The 23347-nt window shown below is 48.0% G+C and overlaps 1 protein-coding gene across 1 annotated transcript in view; it reads left to right on the forward strand.

Annotated features, from left to right (window-relative positions):
- The first annotated feature begins 784 nt into the window (after window positions 1-784).
- LOC137640256 (uncharacterized) overlaps window positions 785-23347 on the forward strand; it is a 121894-nt gene continuing 99331 nt past the window's right edge. The window contains exon 1 of the mRNA XM_068372846.1: window positions 785-1034. Within this exon, the coding sequence (XP_068228947.1) occupies window positions 971-1034 (64 nt within the window). The 5' untranslated portion in view covers window positions 785-970. The remainder of the gene's footprint in view (window positions 1035-23347) is intronic.

A 23347-nucleotide genomic window follows, 5' to 3' on the forward strand; every position in this document is an offset into this window, starting at 1 on the left:
CCTGACACCACTGACATTACCAAACAATTCCTCTTCATCTAAGGGGTTAACTACTGCACTGTAATTGTTCAGTGGCTACTCTCTTCTTGGTAAGGGTAAAATAGACTCTTTAGCTATGATAAGCAGCTCTTCTAGGAGAAGGACACTCCAAAAATCAAACCATTGTTCTCTAGTGTTGGGTAGTGCCATAGCCTCTGTACCATTGTCTTCCACTGTCTTGGGTTAGAGTTCACTTGCTTGAGGGTACATTCGGGCACACTGTTCTGTCTTATTTATCTTCCTCTTGTTTTGTTAAAGTTTTTATAGTTTATATAGGAAATATTTACTTTGGTGGTGTTGTTCTTAAAATATTTCATTTTTCCTTGTTTCCTTTCCTCACTGGGCTACTTTTCCCTGTTGAAGCCCTTGGGCTTATAGCATCCTGCTTTTCCAATTAGGTTTGTAGCTTAGCTGATAATAATAATAATAATAATAATAATAATAATAATAATAATAATAATAATAATAATAATGGTGGCTCATTCTAGAAAACTCTAGAACCTACTGTTGACATACATCTTGGTTCCAATTATTTGAAACCATCTGTAACAAATTCTTGATACACGCACATAGTACATATTACATAAAGTTAGTCATATTTTTTTTAAACTTTTTTTTTGTGATTGATGACATTTTTTTAAAGATGCATTGAAGAAATCAGAGTCAAGGATCGTGAAATATATTCTTTAGAAGAAGTTCGACTACCGTAACTTTTTCACGTCGTTCCATTATCTCAACGGCGGGAAAGTGTTAAGATTAATTGTGTTATTGTAATGTGATACGGCAAATTGAGATTCGTATGTGCATAATGAAGTCGCTAGATAGTTTAATTTTGAGGATTAATAATTGATATGATTCAACTAGCTGGAAGCCATAGCTTTTTGGTTAGCCAATTTTGGTTATTAGGCCAATATGAGCTTTCCTCAGCCTAATGGTCTGGCCGACCCACCAGTGGCTCGGGAAGTTCATGAAACTTCCTTATTCGTCTGTTCAAGGTATGTATTTATGTTTATATTTGTTAAAAGTTACTTTTGTAAAATAATAATAGTCACGAAGCCAAAGAAATCGATAATTAATGGTTAATGCTAAGTCCAGTGTAGTCCAGTGTGTGGCTGCTTTCTGATCTTGAAAAGAAAGTTATCAAGGTTTTTAGTATTTCAAATGATTTTAAGTTTAAAAAAAATAAGCTTATAAGGAATGCTAAATAACCTTCAAGATAAAAAAGAATAGGGGCCCCCTAGGTCTAGATAAAACAAATATTGAGACAGGTCCATTGTTACCGAATAACCTAACCTAACTTGACCGATGGCACGGTAATTTTGTATTGTATTACAGGGTGAGATTTCGAACAGAAAATATATGTTTTCCTATAGTAAATAACGTGAATTAACCGAATTTGATGTTCATTTCAATCGGAAACAAACAGACCAACCAATTCGGCTAACTTTGAGTTGCACGGTGTCACTTCTCTTACGAATGTACTGCGAACGATAACATTAGCAACGTTACCAATAATACACAGTGTTACCAATGTTGACATATGGTACACAGAGTTACCAACGGCATTACTAACGACAGTAATGATAGATATTTCGGTAATTTTGTATATTATTACATCGAGTGACTACGCACAAGAAATATATGATTTCCTATAGCAAATAACGAGATTTAACCGATTTTGATGACCATTTCAATCGCAAACAAACAGATCAACCAATTCGGTTAGTTATAAGTTGACGAATAGGTTGATGTTATTACGGATGAAATGAATGAGAAAACCAGTTAAATCACGATATCTACTATAGGAAATCATATATTTCCTGTACGAAATCACACAATGAAATACAATACAAATTAACCATATAAATATTAACACTGTGGACATATATACTGAGTTAAAATATATAAACAACAGATGTCGGGGACGATAACATTAGCAACGTTACCAATGTTTGACAGAACTACCAACGATGACGAATGGTACACAGTGTTACCAACGGCACGATGTCATTACTAGAGGTAGAAATAAATTTTTCCATACGTAAACTAAATAATACTTCCATAAAACTATTACACAATAAATAAAGAGTACCAAAAGGCCACAGAACCTAACAAACCCACCTAACCTTGCCTAGAAGTACCCCGGTCACAAAACACATATAATAAGAATGGGGGAATGACTTACCTTGATACACAGTACTACCAACGGAGACGAATGGTACACAGAACTACCAACGACACGATGGCATTACTAGAGCTAGAACTGCTAAATATCTCCTCAGATATATTCAATAATTTCTCCATATAACTGGTACGAAATATATAAAAAGTACAGAAAGGCCACAGAACTTAACAAACCCACCTAACCTTGCCTAGAAGTACCCCGGTCACAAAACACGAATAATGACTATTGAGGAATGACTTACTTTTATGAAGGAAACGTCGAAACTTGCTGGACTCGGAAGGAAGAGACTGACGGATTAACTTCTATGACTGGGATTAAGAAAATGGTCAACATAACCTGAATTATCACCAAAATCACCATGGAATTGAGCCACTGCTTTTAGATACGGAATGCTGCAACCGGTACAAGTTTCTATAATATGTTCCATCTCAAAATACGCGAAAAAAAACGCACTAGTAACGAAGGACAAGTAACTAGGTCAAAGGTTAAAACGGGAAAGGCAGGGGAACAATGGGTCGGAAAACAGCGCATACAGAGATAAAGGAAGGGGGGGGGGGGTAGGGAGATATTTGAATAGGCCTAGAGTGATGATTGGTTAAGGGAAAAAAAAAGAAAAAAAGAGAAAACATGAATGAACTAAATACGGAAACTAGACGAAAGAAAAGTTTTATAAGACACAGAGGAGAGAAAAGGAACTAACCAACAAAAATAAATACAAACAATATAGGAAGATAAAATGGAATGAACGTTAAATAATAGTGAATGGGAATATAAAATGAGGAGATCATACCGAGAATTAACTGGATAAAAAAACTAGTCCAGGGTAAGTATTTATGTGAAACCGGGAAGGGATAAAGAAATAACCCAACAAATAAAACCAATATAGGAAGGTAAAATGTTATGAATGATAAATAATATTGAATGGGAATAAAAAATGAGAAAATAACACTAATAAAAAGAGTAAAAGGGGGAGTGGAAACTCCTGCGCAGGGGGCGGGGGGATATATGCGCAGATCGGAAACTGATGAAACGAACGTATGAACAAATGGGAAAGGAAATAACAAAACAAATAAACCCAATATAGGAAGGTAAAATGGAATGTATGATAAATTAAATTGAATGGGAATATAAAATGAGAAAATAATACGGTAATAAAAAGAGTAATAATGGAGAGAAACGAAGGACGGAAGGTGGGGCGAACGAACAAACGAACAAATGGGGGCTAATGTTAGCATGAAACGCTAACATTTGATCTACATCAGGTATGGAATGCTAACATTTAATCTACATCAGGCGTTGGCAGCACTGGTTACTGTATTACTACAAGAAATAACCTTTGAAACGGCTCCTCCCAAATATATCCAGGTATACTGATTTGTCTTTTCCTACGGTTATAATAAATACCAGAAAGAAATGTATAGAGAAGAAAAGGACTGAATTACGGTTATATATCGATTCCCCAGTATGTTTTCCCCACCCAAAACCCCGAGTTCCCACTGGGGGTCCCCCATTATCGGCGGATATAGATGTATATATATTTCTGTAACTATTCATTTGCGACGGGAACGAGTGTTATTTTCGAAGGGAGCGTAATTTTTCCTATAAGAAAAAGTAGTTGGAATACTAGGATACATTGAGATGTAATAATATACAATGAAACCGATATTTCCATACTTATTTTAAATAATTTCTCCATTTAAGTTTTACTCAATATATATAAAGTACAAAAAGGGCACAGAACCTAACAAACCCACCTAACCTAGCCTAGTAGTATGACAGGTCACAAAATAACATTTGATCTACACTGGACGTTGGCAGCACTGGTTACTGTATTTTTTCATGACACAATCTTTGCAACGGCGCCTCCAAAGTTTATCCAGATAAACTGTTTTGTATTTTCCTCTGGTTATTATAATTTCAAGAAGGTAATGTATAGAGAAGAAAAGGCTTGTTTTACATTTATATATCGATTCCCCAGTATGTTTTCCCCACCCAAAACCCCGAGTTCCCACTGGGGGTCCCCCATTATCGGAGGATATAGATGTATATATATTTCTGAAACTATTCATTTGCGACGGGAACGAGTGTCATTTTCAAAGAGAGCGTAATTTTTTCTATAAGATAAAGTAGTTGTTTTCCTAGGTTACATTGCCCTGTAATACACTAAATGAAACCGATGGCACCACGTCCTTACCTGACCGGCTAGGATGCCCTATCATCTCGAAAATCTACAATAGGATGTCTATAGGCCTATACATAAGGTTAGGCCTTTAACCCCCCCTTAAATTGAATCATATTGACCAATTTTAATTTCCGTGGTGCAGCATAATTGCACCTGTCTATTCATAGTTGTTATATAGGCCTACATCAATTTCTAGTGAATCTGGAATATTCTTCTATAAGAAATTGATGAGTGCTGGCTAATTAGGCATTTTTCTCTGTATGACTAAATGGGGCTGGGGCACAATAACTTTAGTATTGATCGATTGAAATAGGGGTTTCATTATAGAACAGTGCAATATTAGTTAGAATATTGAATCTCGCATAATAGAATAGATCATGCCGATATCACTATTTTGAATCCCATATACTACTGGCAGAAACCTCTATTAATGAAGGTACTGGTTTTGATGAAAGATTGACGTTTTGCTGCTTACGTCATCTTGGCACAGGCTAAAGTAGCCTCCTTCCATTGGTAGCTCCGAAAAAAAAATAAAACTTATATGTGGTGCTTCTGTTGTAAGTTTCTTGTTAGAAGCGAATGAAAGACCAATGTTTTATGTATTAGATCTCTTCTTTGTTTGTTTTCAATATTGGATTATACAATATGATTACAGGACTTACTTTATTTATTGTGTTAAGGTTAATATACGATACTTCAATTACCAGCGAAACTGGAATTCGCTATAAGAAATGGATGAGTGTTGGCTTGTTTGCTATTTTTCTCTATATGTTTAATGGGAGGGGCAGCATAATAACTTGAGTATCAGTTGATTAAATTATGAAGTATTTCTCACTCTTAACTCCATTGTTTGTTTACATTTGGGAGACTGATGGCGAGTTATTAGCATTGCGCATGCGTTGCTTACATTCGCTTGTGCATGCTGTTTTGTTTTTTGTATGACGTAATCATTACCTTTGCTTATATAACCAGTTGGAAGCTTCCAAATATTTATGCACAAGTTCCCAGTTATTGTTCTACAACAGCCATTTTTTATCCACCCCCCACCTCGAAATTTAGCTAAACCACCAGGTTAATATATGATACTGTTCTGTGCTGTAATTTAAAAAAAAACTGAAATTCGCTATAAGAAATGGACGAGTGCTGGCTAGTTTGGTATTTTTCTCTATATGTTTGATAGTGGCTGGGGCATAATAACTTACAGACCAGTCGATTAAAATGTGAAGTCTATTTTTTACTCCAAGACCATTGTTTACATTTGGGATATTGATGGTGAGTTAGTGTGCATGTGTTGCTTTCACTTGCTTTTGCGAGCTTTTTTTTATGAACTAAGAGATACATTGAATACTGTAAATAAAATAATGCCAAAATACTATTGAACGGGTTTAAAGAACGTAGCACAACATGTACCGCTTGCCAGAACATAGGAGCAATGAGATAGTTTAACCCCAAGTGAAGCGACCTATGGGTAAACAAAAACCAATAAATCATTAACTGAATTAAGTAAGGAGGTATTTGTAGTAAGTTGAACACTGCTATAAGCCCTAGGGCTTATAGCATTCTGTTTTTCCAACTAAGGTTGTAGCTTGGCAAGTAATAATAATATGAATGACTCCATGAAAAATGGTATTGAAGAATCAAGCCCTAGTGTTTTAATTGTGTTTCCGTGCTATTACTCGGTTTTGATCGTGTTTCGTTACTATTACCCCTGCTTTGATTACGGTAACTTTTATTATTACAATGACTAGTTTTACATGATGATAATCTAGATATTGTACAATTGGACTATTACACTATATTTTAAGGTGTTTTGAAAGTAATTGATGACAATACTTATCCTAAACCCATAGCTTTCCAATTATGGTAGTCGACTCAAAAACTATGATTTCCACCAGAAATTATTACCAAAAACATTCAAAACATCAAAAAAATCCATGAAAAAAATCTTATTTTTTACAAACCGTTTTTTGTACTGTTCTATAATTTTACCGAAATGTGAACATCATGTCATTGTCGGAGACTATGTAGTTGGTTGGGATGGAACGGGAGTAAAGTTTCAAAAGTTATGACTGATAAATGACATCTTTGGAGGGAAAAAACACGAACACCTAAACTAAGGTTTTCCTCCCAACCTAACCAGGAGCCTCTCTGTGACCTCAACCCCTTAGACCGCTGTATCCCTAACCTACCTTAAGACTCAACCTTGTATTTGCTTCCCTACAGTTTCACTCCTGGCAAGGAAACCCTAAATCATAATATTTCATAAAAAGGAAAAAAAAAAAAAGTCTCCTAACGTCGTATTTCAGACGAAGTTAAAAAAAATCCCAAAATAAGATAGATTTGATACTATAATGAATAAGTTTACACCTGTCTTAACCAACTACATTCACCCCTTATTGTCTAAGTCTTTACTTTTGTTGAGTTATTGTACGTGCATTGTTCGTAATCGCCTTAGGCAGCCGTTATGTTTTAGTATGACGTAATTATTACCTGGTATTTGTAAGCAATTATAAACTTACAAATATTTATGCACAAGTTCCCAGATCTTGTTCTACAGCAGTCATTTTTTCCAACCCTTCGCTTACGTTCCTGCAGGATTGCCATCACAAGATGATGTCTTCAAAAGGGAGGTTCAATATATTTCAAAATTTAGTGTAATTTCATTAATTTCAATTATTGATTATGTTGAAAACTCTCTCCATTCAGTACATAGGTTATTGTTACTCATCTGAAAGTCAAGAATATTCTCAAAATAGTGGCCCATATGATTGTCGTGCATAGCTCATCCATGTACCGATTACCAAAACAGAAGAGCAATGAGATAATGTTGATTTGCAAGCAAATTAAGCTACGGCGGGGCAAAAACCACCTAATGGAAGTTATAGGTATCGGTAATTCTTCTTCTTCTTCTTTGTCTGCATCTTTTCCAACTTTTATGTGGGGTCGATTTTTTTGACCAGCTTTCTCCATCTAGGCTACCTTGGTAATTATGATACTTTAATTTGCTACTACTTACATGTACCATATATTTTCCCAACTGGTTATCTTTTGTATGTTACACATTTTTGACCATTACTATTGCTCGAGATAACTTGTTTTTGGTGTTTACCCTAAAACTACGGTTTCCTACTGCTATCCCCGTATTTTGGTTTTCTAATTGGGTTAGGAAAATTCATGAATGGATAGTTTTCCCCAGTATTTATGTTCAGAAATGGATAAAGCACAAAATAGCGTTTTTGAAATAGGCACCGTCTGGGTATATGATAAATGTCTTTCCTCGAATGAATATGTAAAGTATAACACTGAACATGGTGAATATGCAATATTGTATACAATTTCCCTGTTAGTCTTAACCCAGGTAAAGTAATCTTTTTCAGATTTCTTTCCATGTATTTCATACAGTTTTGATATAAATTCATACTGGAAATTATTTTCTAGTGGAAATGTATTTTCCTCAAGTTATAAAAAACAATTTCAACTGAAAAGTCATCATCACCATCGGTAATATAAAAAACTTCTGGAAATTCATATTTTACCAGATAAATAATAAAATATAAGAACAATCATTGTTTAACTTATCAGTAAAAATTGGGTGTTACAGATGAATTTCCTATGGCGACTAGAGTTGGCAATGTGTAGGGTTGTTAGATATAAATAGGATACAAATTAACGTAAGGTACCCAGCTAACCTAAGCTAAATCACCGTAACCAAACTTGGCCTTCTTCCTGCCTGTGACCTTCCCTTGTATCCTGCAGGCTTCCTCCCCTACTGCAACTTTCCTTCCTCTTACTACGGCTTTCCCTCCTCCTGTGACCATTTGCCACTCCTGTGACCCTTACCCCTTGTGCAACCTTTCCCCCTCCTGTAACCTTTGTCCCTCCTGTAACCTTCGTCCCTCCTGTAACCTTCCCTCCACCTATGACCGTCCCTCCCTTCTGTGAACCTTCCGCCCTCCTGCGACTTTTCCCTTTACTGTTCCTCTCCTTCCTGCTGCGACCCTTTCCTTCCTTCTTCTGACCTTCTCCTCCTCCTGTGACTTCCCACTCATGTAATTTTCTCCCTGCTGTAACCTTTCCCCCCTCCTGCGACCTTTCCCCATCCTGCGACCTTCCCCCCCCACCTGCGACCTTCCCCCCCCCACCTGCGACCTTCCCCCCCCACCTGCGACCTTCCCCCCCACCTGCGACCTTCCCCTCACCTGCGACCTTCCCCCCTCCTGCGACCTTCCCCCCACCTATGACCTTCCCCCCACCTATGACCTTCCCCACTCGTGCAAATGACCTTTCTCCCTCCTGCAAATGACCTTCTCCCCTCCTGTGACCTCCCCCCTCCTGCGACCGTCCCCCTCCTGGGACCCTCCCCCTCCTGCGACCTTCCCCCTCCTGTGAACTTCTCCCCTCCTGCGACCTTTCCCCTACTGCGACCTTCCCCCTTCTGCGACCTTCCCTCCTTTTGCGACCTTCCCCCTCCTGCGACCTTCCCCCTCCTGCGACCTTACCCCCTTCTGTGACCTTACCCCCTTCTGCGACCTTACCCCCCTCCTGCGATCTTTCCCCCAGCATCTTTCCCCTCTCCTGCGACCTTTCCCCTAGTATCTTTCCCCCCTCCTGCGACCTTCCCCTCCTGCGACTTCCCCCTCCTGCGACTTCCCCTCCCCCCACCCTTCCCCCTCCTTTGACCTTTCCCCCTCCTTCGACCTTTCCCCCTCCTTCGACCTTTCCCCCAACCTTTCCCCCTCCTGTGACCTTCCCCCTTCCTCCAACCTTTCCCCCTCCTCCAACATTTCCCTCTCCTGTGACCTTCTCCCCTCCTCCAACCTTCCCCCCTCCTTGACCTTCTCCCCTCCTGCAACTTCATTCCACCTTCAACCTCCCCCTCTTGTGAACTTCTCCCCCTTGCAAACTTCTCCCCCTTGCAAACTTCCCCCTCTTGCTTCCTTCCCCCATTGTGCGTCCTTCCCCCATTGTGCGTCCTTCCCCCATTCTGCGATCTTACTCCCCCTGCTATCTTTCCCCTCCTGCGACCTTCCCCCTCCTGCGATCTTCCCCCTCCTGTGTCCTCTCCCCCTTCTTGCAACCTTCCCCCTCCTGCGTCCTTCTCGTCCTTCTTGCAACCCTCCCCCTCTTGCATCCTTCCCCCCCCGTCCTGCATCCTTTCCCCCCCCCCGTCCTGCATCCTTCCCCCCCCCCCCCGTCCTGCAGCCTTTCGCCCCTCCTGTGACATTTCCCCCTCCTGTGACCTTTCCCCCCTCCTGTGACCTTTCCCCCTCCTGTGACCTTTCCCCCCTCCTGCGACCTTCCCCCTCTTCTGACCGTTCCCCCTCCTGCGACCTTACCCCCATCTGCGACCTCCCCCCTTCTGCGACCTTCCCCCTTCTGCGACCTTCCCCACTCCTGTGACCTTGCTCCTCCTGCGACCTCCCCCACTCCTGTGATCTTGTTCCTACTGCGACCTTCCCCACTCCTGTGATCTTGCTCCTGCTGTGACCTTACCCCACTCCTGCGACCTTACCCCTTCCTGCGACCTTACCCCATCCTGTGACCTTTCCCCCTCCTGTGACATTCCCCTCTCCTGCAACCTTCCCCTCTCCTGCAACCTCATCCCTCCTGCAACCTCATCCCTCCTGCAACCTCATCCCTCCTGCAACCTCATCCCACCTGCAACCTCTCCCTCCTGCGTCTTTCCCCCTCCTGCGTCCTTTCCCCTCCTGTGTCGATCCCCCTCCTATGACCTACCCCTATCGCAACCTTTCCCCTCCTGTGACCTCCCTCCTGCAACCTCATCCCACCTGCAACCTCTCCCTCCTGCGTCTTTCCCCCTCCTGCGTCCTTTCCCCTCCTGTGTTGATCCCCCTCCTATGACCTACCCCTATCGCAACCTTTCCCCTCCTGTGACCTCCCTCCTGCAACCTCATCCCACCTGCAACCTCTCCCTCCTGCGTCTTTCCCCCTCCTGCGTCCTTTCCCCTCCTGTGTTGATCCCCCTCCTATGACCTACCCCTATCGCAACCTTTCCCCTCCTGTGACCTCCCTCCTGCAACCTCATCCCTCCTGCAACCTCATCCCACCTGCAACCTCTCCCTCCTGCGTCTTTCCCCCTCCTGCGTCCTTTCCCCTCCTGTGTTGATCCCCCTCCTATGACCTACCCCTATCGCAACCTTTCCCCTCCTGTGACCTCCCTCCTGCAACCTCATCCCACCTGCAACCTCTCCCTCCTGCGTCTTTCCCCCTCCTGCATCTTTCCCCCTCCTGCGTCTTTCCCCCTCCTGCGTCCTTTCCCCTCCTGCGTCCTTTCCCCTCCTGCGTCGATCCCCCTCCTATGACCTACCCCTATCGCAACCTTTCCCCTCCTTTGACCTTCCCCCCTACTGTGTCCTTCCCCCCTTCTTGCAACCATCTCCCTCTTGCATCCTTCCTCCTCTTTCATCCTTCTCCCTCTTGCATCCTTCCCCCTCTTGAATCCTTCCCCCTCTTGCATCCTTCCCCCACTTGCATCCTTCCCCCCTCCTGCGACTTTCCCCCTAGTCCAAAGGAAAGTGTTGTCACCTATGTTGTTTATTCTCCTCATGGATTTTGTAATGAGTTGAACAGTTGGAGATGGTGGAGAAGTATTGGACTCAATTGTTGATAGGAATTTAGCAGACCTAAAGTATGGTGAAGATGCTGTGCCTGTTAGCAGAACACCCCAGGATTTGCAATGCTTGCTTACCAGAATGCCTGAAATATCACACGAGGTTGAGCTGAAGATAAATAGAAGAAAGACAGAGATGATGAGAATGGAGTATGCAATGGAGGATGAAATATAACTGGAAGGAGAAGGATTAATGAGGTAGAATCATTTAACTATTTAGGAACTATGATCTCCAATACATGGTCTTTAGAATTAGAGTTTAGTGAAAGATTGAAAAAAGCAAACTGGACAATGGCTAGGTTAAGTAAAATTTGGAAATCAAATCGCCTGAAATTACATTTAAAAATCAGACTATATTTCAGTTTAGCGAGATCGATGATACTCTATGGACATGAGTCATGGTATGACATTGAAAACTATCTGCTATAGATTTAGTAGATTTGAGAACAAAGCCCTCAGAAGGATATTGGGAGTTAAAAGGGAGGAAAGGGTTAGAAATGAAACTATATGAGAGATTACTCGAGTGCCATATGTGGATGAGATCAGGATGAGGGGTAGATGGAGATGGTTTGGGCGTGCTCTTCGCACTCCCCAAGAGAGATTAGTTCACCAAACGTTCAACTGGGTTCCACAAGGCACTAGAAGAATTGGAAGACACAGGCCTACATGGCTGAGGACTATGAAGCGCGAAGTAGGAGATGACGAATGGAGAAGTATTGAATTAAAAGCTCAAGATAGAGATGACTGGCGAAATCTAATTGAGGCTCTTTGCGTCAATAGACATAGGAGGAGGAGGAGAGGGGGAGGAGGAGTTTCATGCCAAATAGATGAATCATTATTATAATAGTAATAATAATTAAATATAGCATATTGCAGTTGCGGTTTGTGACTAAAACCAGTGGGGGTGCTGGTCCCAAAAAATTTTTAATCTTCTTTCTAATATTGTGTGGAAGGAAACAAACAGGAATAAGAAAATGTATTCAGTTAATTGATAGAATCCTAAACCAACAAAATCAAACAATTTTTACTTGTCACATTTTATTCCATTCAAGAATATAGTACAGTACACAGTTTTCTAGCACAACACAGGTGGAGTAAAACCGAATAACTACCCTTCACCTACACGTCAAGGACGTCACTGTGAGAATGACAGTACTCTCTCTCTCTCTGTCCATAGATCAAACTTGCTTATAGCTTCTTGTGCGCATGCGCACTATGACCAAACACCACGCAGCTGGAACTGCGGAGTGTACAGTTCCATACAAAGAATCTTTGATTTTTCTCAAAGTGAAGGATGGCTACTGACATTAGGCTTAAGAAAGAATTAAAGGAAAATCATTTTGCAGTATTGTATATCATCAATAATGTCAAATAAAGATATGGGGTGCTGCAGTTCCATAGTACTTATCACGAGCCACCACTGGCCATGTCGTTATGTTATGGTTTATAAATATCTGACCAATAATGTGGATGCAGACCAGTTCTTTGTGTTAACCTACCCTCATTTAACAATATGGGGAATCACTGTGGGAAACCAAGGTGCATGTGTTGGAAAACTCAAAAACTAGTGTATTACACCATATACTAATACTGTAGCAATATGTATAAACCACACTAAAATCAAGGAAAAATACCCTAGGCATCTGTGTTTTGTGGGAAACTGTTGCCACCCATTTTTTTTTTTCAGATTAGGTAAAACATAGAGATAAGAATAAGGATGTAAGCTATCCTAACCTAACCTAACTTAATGTAATGATCTGCAACCATCCCTCTCCGCCCAAACACGACCTACGACGACATATCACGTATAAATAAAACATTACTGTACTTAATTTTTCTTTGCCTCAAATCTGTGAAATTTTATTTTACTTTGTCGTTCAAAACACACCACAGCTATAAAGTGAATAGTGTTATATAAATGTACAGTCAGCTCTCCTTATTTGTGGGGGTTAGGTAATAGAGACGGGCGCGAAAAGAGAAAATTTGCAAACACTTGCTGCATTAAGGTGGGTTAACTCATTGCACATTGCCTAAGCACGGGCAACTAACACACTAGGTATCCAATTTACTGCACTGTTCTACAGTATATTGATTTTACTTGGTTTCTATCACAGCGTAAGTATTGTATCATTGTAAGAACACACTTCAGTATCTGTATATGCACACGAGTACTGTACGTATGTACGTACAGTTCATGGTAAGACTACGGTACTGTATATGTAACACAAGTCATTGACCCACTTATATGTAAATACAGTACTGTAACAAAAAGCAACGTTGTTCCTATCAAATAACACTTGCTGATACTGTCTTGTATATTACTGTAATATGTGTACAACAGTTCACCTTAATTAGCTAAGGTAACACTTGTAACACCATTGTACAACTCACTGTACACATAGCCTATACACCTACCTACATTACTCATCGTATATGGTACTGTAAGGTTTGCATACAGTATTATAATACTGTACAGTAGTTAATATAAAATTACTATACATTACTGTAATACAGTATTAACAGTGATACAGTACTACACTAAGAATGAAAATAGAAATAAAAAGTAACAGTACAAACACCACTAACCATTTTCATAGGAAGTTCTACTCGGTATCATGCTGTGAAGCAGTGAAGCATCTCTTGATGCATCGTCTCTTGCTTACTGTAGGGTATCACACTCTAGCTACTAAAATCACTCAATTACTGTACTGTACAGTATATGAAAACATAGATGTAGAAAAAACAAACAAATTTATTAGTGTAATTATTTTTATGGATGCAAAAGTACGGTTCATACTGATCATGTATGTACGTACCATACTCGTGTAAATACAGAATTATGGTATTTACTGATCATGTACAGTATGTAGGCCTACCATACTAAATATTAAATTATTTTTCATAACATTACAGTATTTACATAGATGAAAATATAACCGTAACAGTACATACAGTATTATGCAGTATTGTACAATTTGACAACTTACAGGAAAATATTCCACCAAAAAGTACAGTTGGTGATGTGGATGGAGGATGAGACATATGTACTGTGCTGCTACAGTATATGAAAATTATACTTCCATAAAAAAAAAAAAAAGTTATTTACAGTACACAAAATGAATTAAACTTATGTAAAAAAAAAAAAAAAAAAAAAATTACAGTAGAGGCTATGCATACCTGTACTGTATTAAATTTGATTTTAATAGTTAAAGTACTTATTACAGTAATTTAATTTTTATTTTGCTTTACAATTGCTCGGAAGAACCCTTGTTTGGCAGAGATGGTGGTGAAGACTGAGGCTCAGTCTTGGGTTCAGCAGTTGGAGGAGGGGGTTGTGGCATTTTCTCACGATTGGAAGAACATACTTATGGGCAGTTGCTTCGCCAATTTCTTTATCTCGTTAAAGATGCCCTTGAAACCAGTGAAAGTCTCATCCATGGAACCCATGAACTTCAGCTCACTTACCAACGGATGCTCCATGCTGTACGCCTTTGCTTCTGCTCTTCCGCCAACCATAACATCTCTGCTAACCAGTCTTTCAGTGAAATGGTCCAAGGAAGAAAAGCACATGTATACCAATTTGCTGGAAATCCTTGCAAGCTTTCCAAGAGAGTTTGACAGGGTGTTTGATACTCAACAATACTATGGTCGTGACTTACGTCAACAAAAAAGGGGCACTGTTTCACAGACCCTTTGTGAGTTAACTAGGTTCATCCCAGGTAAGTGGAATGCTCTACCAGACACCCTCAGGCGTCAAGGCCACTATGATGGGTTAGAAGTAGTCCTTACATAATCGTACGTCTGGAAGGCTTCTTGCTCTATGGGAATCATCATTTATAGATCTGTTTACCATTCAAATACCGCTGCGAAAATTAGACTTGGTCCGCGACTGGAATACAAACCACGCTATTTAATAGGGGTATTACTTTCGGCGTAGCTGAAATGACGAGCCATTAATTTTTAACGAGGGTTTACTACCCACACCGCTAGTTAGCGGGGTTCGGGGAGGGTAGCTTGCAACCCTACCCACCCCCTCACACCTGTGCTTGAGCTCACTTTGCTCTCGGCTCTGATAGTGGTCGGACGTGTCCGCTCTCATCCTCGCCGTCATATTGGCTGCCATTTAATTGCTTTTGTTCTTTCTTTTTCTAGTTTCTGTGTATGTGAAGTTGGCCTCTGCGATCATGCACACCTGCCCTGGTTTTCCCGACCACCCCTTTGGAACGTTCGTGTCAGCGGTCGAGAGTGATCCTCACGCCCTTTGTCCTTCTTGTAGGGACCAACGGTGTGATAGTGTCAACAAGTGCATTGAGTGTAGGGAGTGGTCTGCCTCCCAGTGAGAAAGGTTTTCGCGAGGACGGAAGAAATCCAAATGGGATATTTCTCCTTCGAAGGGAGAAAAACCCAAGGCCTCTTCTTCCGTTGCCCAAACCTCCTCCGAAGCTCCCACTTGGTCGGTCTCTTTCGAGAGACTGTCGAGTGATAGCGTAGACCGATTTATTGTTAACCAACCTTGGGTCTCGAGAGATTGATCCTCTTGTCTCTTGTCGACGTTGTGGTGTCAGAGGTATCCAATGCGGTTTCACCCATCTCTTCCACTCCAGACTCTACGGTAGCTGACGGCTTAGTTTCTCCCGTTCCTGATCAACCTACGAGGGGGAAACTAAGTCCATCATCAGTCTCTCCTGCTAGTGTTTCTCTCCCTCGGGGAGTTCACTTACAGAGACTCCTCTTCGGAGGACTGCTGAAGGTCAGATTGCTGATCCAACGGCCCCCAGAGGGCGCATCCGTCGGAAGGCTTGCCTTCCTCTTCGCCATAGAGGCCTTTCTTCACCTGCGGTGAGGAGGCGCCTCTGGTTCAACGTCTTCTATGTAATCCCCCGCAGAGGAGCCTCTAGACCGATCATCTGTCACTGCACCTGCAATGGTTCTGGACCTCTCTGCAGATCGTTCGCGATCCCCTTCGGTGGAAGGTCGTACTTTTAAAGGACGCGTCGACCTTCCACCTGACAGACCTGTGGTGTCAGAGGTATCCAATGCGATTTCACCCATCTCCTCTTCCACTCCAGACTCTACGGTAGCTGACGGCTTAGTTTCTCCCGTTCCTGATCAACCTACGAGGGGGAAACTTGAGTCCATCGTCAGTCTCTCTTGCTAGTGTTTCTCTCCCTCGGGGGAGTTCACTTACAGAGACTCCTCTTTGGAGGACTGCTGAAGGTCAGATTGCTGATCCAACGGCCCCCAGAGGGCGCATCCGTCGGAAGGCTTGCCTTCCTCTTCGCCATAGAGGCGTTCCTTCATCTGCGGTAAGGAGGCGCCTCTTTGGTTCAACGTCTTCTATGCAATCCCCCGCAGAGGAGCCTCTAGACCGATCATCTGTCACTGGGCCTGCATTGGTCCTGGACCTCTCTGCAGATCGTTCGCGATCCCCTTCGGTGGAAGGTCGTACTTTTAAAGGACGCGTCGACCTTCCACCCGACAGACCTGCTGACCTGCCGTCGCCATTCCTGCATGGGGCTAACAAGGTTAACTGAACGTGCTATTGCGCACCAACAACCTACGCGCCCACGAAACCTGAAAGCGCTCATTAGTAGCTTGTCAGGCCTCATCACTACGCGCTGATCTTCCTTCTAACCTTAACACAGGGCATTAGGAGTGTACTTGCCAACATGCGCATATGCTCCAACAAGAGCATAGCTCCACCATGCGCGCTCTCATGCGCACATGCGCCAACGATCTCCTACGCACTCTGCGCACACTGCGCTTACGTGCCAACGATCGCCTATGCTCCAGCGCCCGCCTGTGCGGCAATGTTCTCCTGTGCACAAATAATCTACGTGCTATTGATCTCCTGCGCAACAGCACTCTCCTGTGCGCCAACATTCTCCTGCACGTGCGCATACGCGCCCTACATCTTACTCTCCTGTGCGCCATGCTGCGCACCATCCTACGTGCCAGGTAATACCTGCTCGCCAGGTAATACCTGCGCGCCAACTTTCTCCTGATAGCAGGACTACTGACAAGTCAGTCATGCTGCCTTCACCCGCGCGCCAAGTCAGTCATGCTGCCTTCACCCGCGCGCCAAGTCAGTCATGCTGCCTTCACCCGCGCGCCACCCCTTACCAACGCACCACCGCTCACCTGCGCGCTAGCCTTCTCCAGCGCGCATCCACAAGGATACGCGCAAGCTCGTCAGTCCTCTCTTAGGGATGCACGCCATCATTCTCCCGCGCGCACCGTATGAATATACTGCTACGTGACTTTCTCCTGCGCGTGCGCCCTACGGCTGTAACAGATGGGCATGAACACTCCCGCGCGCCTGCACGTGCCCCCAGTCTCCCTCGCCCGAGCCCCGATACCCTCCCTCGCCCGAGCCCCGATACCCTCCCTCGCCCGAGCCCCGATACCCTCCCTCGCCCGAGCCCCGATACCCTCCCTCGCCCGATACTCGCCTCGATACCCTCTCTCGTGCGATACTCGCCTCGATACCCTCCTCGGATACCCTCCCTCGCGCGATACCCCCCCTCGCGTGATACCCCCCTCGCGTGATACCCCCCTCCCGCGATACCCCCCCTCCCGCGATACCCCCCCTCCCGCGATACACCCATCGCCCGATACTCGCCTCGATACCCTCCCTCGCCCGATACTCGCCTCGATACCCTCCCTCGCGCGATACTCGCCTCGATACCCTCTCTCGCGCGATACTCGCCTCGATACCCTCTCTCGCGCGATACTCGCCTCGATACCCTCTCTCGCGCGATACTCGCCTCGATACCCTCTCTCGCGCGATACTCGCCTCGATACCCTCTCTCGCGCGATACTCGCCTCGATACCCTCTCTCGCGCGATACTCGCCTCGATACCCTCTCTCGCGCGATACTCGCCTCGATACCCTCTCTCGCGCGATACTCGCCTCGATACCCTCTCTCGCGCGATACTCGCCTCGATACCCTCTCTCGCGCGATACTCGCCTCGATACCCTCTCTCGCGCGATACTCGCCTCGATACCCCCCCTCGGATACCCTCCCTCGCTCGATACCCTCTCTCGCGCCATACCCCCCTCGCTCGATACTCGCCTCAATACCCCCCCTTGCGCGAGCCCCGGTACCCCCCTCACGCGAGCCCCGGTACACCCCCTCGCGCGAGTCCAGGTCCCCCCCTCGCGCGAACCCCGGTACCCTCCTTCGCCCAAGCCCCGGTACCCTCCCTCGCGCGATACTCGCCTCGATACCCCCCCTCGGATACCCTCCCTCGCACGATAACCCCCCTGGCGCGAGACCCGGTACCCCCTCTTCTCGCGCGAGCCCCGGTACCCCCCCCCACCTCGCGCGAGCCCCGGTACCCACCCCCTCGCGCGAGCCCCGGTACCCCCCCCCACGCGCGAGCCCCGGTAACCCTCCCCCTCCCGCGAGCCCCGGTACCACCCTCCCCCCTCGCGTGATCCCCGGTACCACCACCCCCTCGCGCGAGCCCCGGTACCACCCCCCCCCTGCGCGAGCCCAGGTACCACCCCCCCTCGCGCGAGCCCCGGTACCACCCCCCCCCTCGCGCGAGCCTCGGTACCACCCCCCCTCGCGCGAGCCCCGGTACCACCCTCCCCCTCGCGCGAGCCCCGGTACCACCACCCCCTTCGCGCAAGCCCCGGTACCACCACCCCCCTCGCGCGAGCCCCGGTACCACCCCCCCTCGCGCGAGCCCCGGTACCACCACCCCCCCTCGCGCGAGCTCCGGTACCACCACCCCCCTCGCGCGAGCCCCGGTACCACCCCCCCCTCGCCTGAGCCCCGGTACCAGCGCCCTCGCGCGAGCCCCAGCCCCGATACCCTCCCTCGCCCGAGCCCCGATACCCTCCCTCGCCCGAGCCCCGATACCCTCCCTCGCGCGAGCCGTTACCCTCCCTCGCGCGGACCGTTACCCTCCCTCGCGCGGGCCGTTACCCTCCCTCGCGCGAGCCGTTACCCTCCCTCGCGCGATACTCGCTTCGATACCCTCTTTCGCGCGATACCCGCCTCGATACCCGCCTCGATACCCCCCTCGGATACCCTCCCTCGCTCGATACCCTCCCTCGCTCGATACCCTCTCTCGCGCGATAACCCCCCTCGCGCGATACCCCCCTCGCACGATACCCCCCCTCGCGCGATACACCCCTCGCCCGATACTCGCCTCGATACCCTCCCTCGCGCGATACTCGCCTCGATACCCTCTCTCGCGATACTCGCCTCGATACCCTCTCTCGCGATACTCGCCTCGATACCCTCTCGCGATACTCGCCTCGATACCCTCTCGCGCGATACTCGCCTCGATACCCTCTCTTGTGTGATACTCGCCTCGATACCCCCCCCTCGGATACCCTCCCTCGCTCGATACCCCCCTCGCGCCATACCCCCCTCGCCCGATACTCGCCTCGATACCCCCCTCGCCCGATACTCGCCTCGATACCCCCCTCGCCCGATACTCGCCCCGATACCCCCCCTCGCGCGAGCCCCGGTACCCCCCCTCACGCGAGCCCCAGTACCCCCCCTCGCGCGAGTCCAGCTCCCCCCCTCGCGCGAGCCCCGGTACCCTCCCTCGCCCTCGCCCCGGTACCCTCCCTCGCCCAAGCTCCGGTACCCTCCCTCGCGCGAGCCCCGATACCCTCCCTCGCGCGATACTCGCCTCGATACCCCCTTGCGCGATACCCCCCCTCGCGAGAGACCCAATACCACCCCTCACGCGAGCCCCAGTACCCCCCTCGCACGAGCCCCGGTAACCCCCTCGCGCGAGGCCCGGTACCCCCCCTCGCGCGAGCCCCGGTACCGCCCCTCGCGCGAGCCCCGGTACCGCCCCTCGCGCGAGCCCCGGTACCGCCCCTCGCGCGAGCCCCGGTACCCCCCCTCGCGCGAGGCCCGGTACCCCCCCTCGCGCGAGCCCCGGTACCCCCCCTCGCGCGAGCCCCGGTACCCCCCCTCGCGCGAGCCCCGGTACCCCCCTTCTCGCGCGAGCCCCGGTACCCCCCCCTTCTCGCGCGAGCCCCGGTACCCCCCCTTCTCGCGCGAGCCCCGGTACCCCCCCTTCTCGCGCGAGCCCCGGTACCCCCCCTTCTCGCGCGAGCCCCGGTACCCCCCCTTCTCGCTCGAGCCCCGGTACCCCCCCTTCTCTTGCGAGACCCGGTACCCCCCCCTTCTTGCGCGAGCCCCGGTACCCCCCTTCTCGCGCGAGCCCCGGTACCCCTCCTTCTCGCGCGAGCCCCGGTACCCCCCCCTTTTCGCACGAGCCCCGGTACCACCCCCCTTCTCGCGCGAGCCCCGGTACCACCCCCCTTCTTGCGCGAGCCCCGGTACTACCCCCCCTCGCGCGAGCCTCGGTACCACCCCCCCTCGCGCGAGCCCCGGTACCACACCCCCTCACGCGAGCCCCGGTACCACCCCCCTTCGCGCGAGCTTTGTACCACCCCCCCCTCGCGCGAGCCCCGGTACCACCCCCCCCTCCCGCGAGGCCCGGTACCACCCCCCCTCGCGTGAGGCCCTGTACCACCCCCCTCGCGCGAGCCCCGGTACCACCCCCCCCTCGCGCGAGCCCCGGTAGCACCCCCCCTCGCGCGAGCCCCGGTAGCACCCCCCCTCGCGCGAGCCCCGGTACCAACCCCTCTCGCGCGAGCCCCGGTACCACCCCCCCCTCGCGTGAGCCCCGGTACCACCCCCCTCGCGCGAGCCCCGGTACCACCCCCCTCGCGCGAGCCCCGGTACCACCCCCCTCGCGCAAGCCCCGGTACCACCCCCCTCGCGCAAGCCCCGGTACCACCCCCCTCGCGCAAGCCCCGGTACCACCCCCCCTTCGCGCGAGCCCCTCCGTCGGGCGATCCCCAGCCCCGATACAGCCCCGATACTCTCCCTCGCGCGAGCCCCGATACTCTCCCTCGCGCGAGCCCCGATACTCTCCCTCGCGCGAGCCCCGATACTCTCCCTCGCGCGAGCCTATGCATCTCAAAGAATGACGTCCGGCAAGGTTGCCATCGCCTCATTCCCCTCCCCGCAAGCGCATACCACCGTGCATTATTTTGGGAGAAGGGAAACTTCCAGAGGGGTTCAGGATCCAAAAGCTACCACAGGTGAACCCACCAATTACAGTAACTCCTCCTAGGGATCCTACAATCCCTTTCCCCCCAAAGGGTATGTCTGACAGTGTGTCTGTCAGCCAACAGCCCTGGTTTGGTGCCCTGATCAGAGCCATAACTCAGGCTTTCAAGCCTTTCTTCTCTGAATTGGGACATGGAACCATGGCTTCCTCTACCCCATTGAGGAGATAAAGAGGACTTCTAGACGTGGTCACTTCTCCAAGGGCAAAACAGACTCCATGCAGACCTTCGAGGCAAGTTCCTTCTATTCCTCAGACTGCCTCTCCTTCCCTTTCAGACGAAGATTTCCCGTCTCCAAGGGAGTCTTACATCCTTCTCAGGAAGGAATCCAAAGACACTAAAACATTGCCTAAGTCCTCCACTAGGACTAGGATGGAGCCAACTAGCCACTCAGGGAATGTCCACGACTCACCCCAAGAAGAGCCTTTGGTGATAGGAGGAGACTTCGCTGCAAGTCCTACAACAGGAGGAGACCAGCAAGAATCAGAACACACGTTTTGGCAAGTTCTGACTCTAATGAGGGCTCTCAATGGGTTTTCCGACCGAGAGATCCCTCCTCGAGAGGGCAAAGACGCGGTCTGAGATCGCGTCTTTGTTCCTCAAAAGCCCTCTAAGACCAGTGCAGCCCTACCCTAGTCTCAAGGGGTAAAGAGTACCAGGGACAAGATCTCACAACAGCTCTCCGAGATGTCCTCCTCCAACCGTTCCGGTACCACCAACAAGCTCCTCCCACCTCCTCGTGTACAGCAGAGGAGGTACTTTGAGATCCTAGAGGAGCCTTGTCTAGCTCTTCCACTTCACCACTCACTGGAAGAGCTAACCAAGGGAGTCCCTTGAGAGACTCTCCAACCGGCAGGTCTCGTTCTCGGCAGCCGAGATCCTCAATCAGGAGAAGGTCGCGAAGTGTTCTATGCAAGCTACCTCGTGGCTCGATATCAGGTTGGTGACCTTAGGTATCTTGATACGCTCTGAGGATTTCTCCAAGGAACGTACCAGGAAAGCTATGGAGACCTTCCTTCTCTCAGATACTCGCACGATTGAGTTTCTGGCCCACCAAGTCTTGAACTTGTGGGCAAAAACCATCCTGAAACGTCGGGATGCAAAAGCTGATCCGAAGGTCCCTAGCGCCGAGATCAATAAGCTCAGACATTCCTCCATGGAGGGGTCTGTTCTTTTCGAGCCTAAGGATGTGGAACATGCCGCTGAGAGGTGGAGGAAGTCTTATCAAGACTACCTCCTTCATAGGGCTTTAACATCCAAGCCCTATAAGCCTCCAGCACCACGGCAGTCCCGTCCAGCCAAGACCACTACGACGACAACAGCAGCGAAGACGATGGTGTCTAAGCCCTTTCCTGTCAAAGAAAGGAAAGGCAAAAAGTCCTTCAGGGGAGGCAAAAATGTAGAGGGAGCAGCCGAGGCCACAAATGCTAGGATAGGCAGTCCCCCTGCATTTCCACCAGTGGGGGGATGCCCACAAAGTTGCTCAAACAGGTGGAAGCAACTCTGGGCCAATTCCTGGACAGTCTCCATGATCAGTCTAGGATATCGCGTCCCGTTCATAACATCTCTACCTCCCCTGACGACGAATGCAGTGTCATTGAACTCCCTTGCCATGGGATCAGCAAGGGGGCAAGCCTTTTGGGCAGAAGTCCAGACCCTGTTGAAGAAGGGCGCTCTCCAAGAGGTCCTCGACGGATCCCCAGGCTTCTTCAGTCGACTCTTTCTTGTAAAGAAGGCGTCTGGAGGCTGGAGACCAGTCATCGACCTCTCGGCTCTGAATAAGTTTGTCAAACAAACTCCGTTCAGCCTGGAGATGGCAGACACGGTCAGACTGGCAGTAAGATTGCAAGACTTCATGTGCACACTGGACCTAAAGGACATGTACCTCCAGATCCCAGTCCATCCATCTTCAAGGAAGTACTTAAGATTCAGCCTGGACAACAGAAAATACCAGTTCAAGGTGGTGTGCTTCGGTCTTTCCACAGCACCACAAGTCTTCACCAGAGTGTTCACCCTAGTATCCTCTTGGGCACAGGATTGGCATCCGTCTCCTCTGTTATCTGGACGACTGGTTAATCCTACCAGAATCGGTGTCAACCCTTCTTCAACCCGAGACAAACTTCTGAGACTTTGCCAAGATCTGGGGATCATGGTAAATCTCGAGAAGTCTTCCCTGCTTCCCACTCAAAGACTGGTA

The sequence above is a fragment of the Palaemon carinicauda genome, chromosome 4 (genome assembly GCF_036898095.1).
Source record: "Palaemon carinicauda isolate YSFRI2023 chromosome 4, ASM3689809v2, whole genome shotgun sequence".
Taxonomy (NCBI): domain Eukaryota; kingdom Metazoa; phylum Arthropoda; class Malacostraca; order Decapoda; family Palaemonidae; genus Palaemon; species Palaemon carinicauda.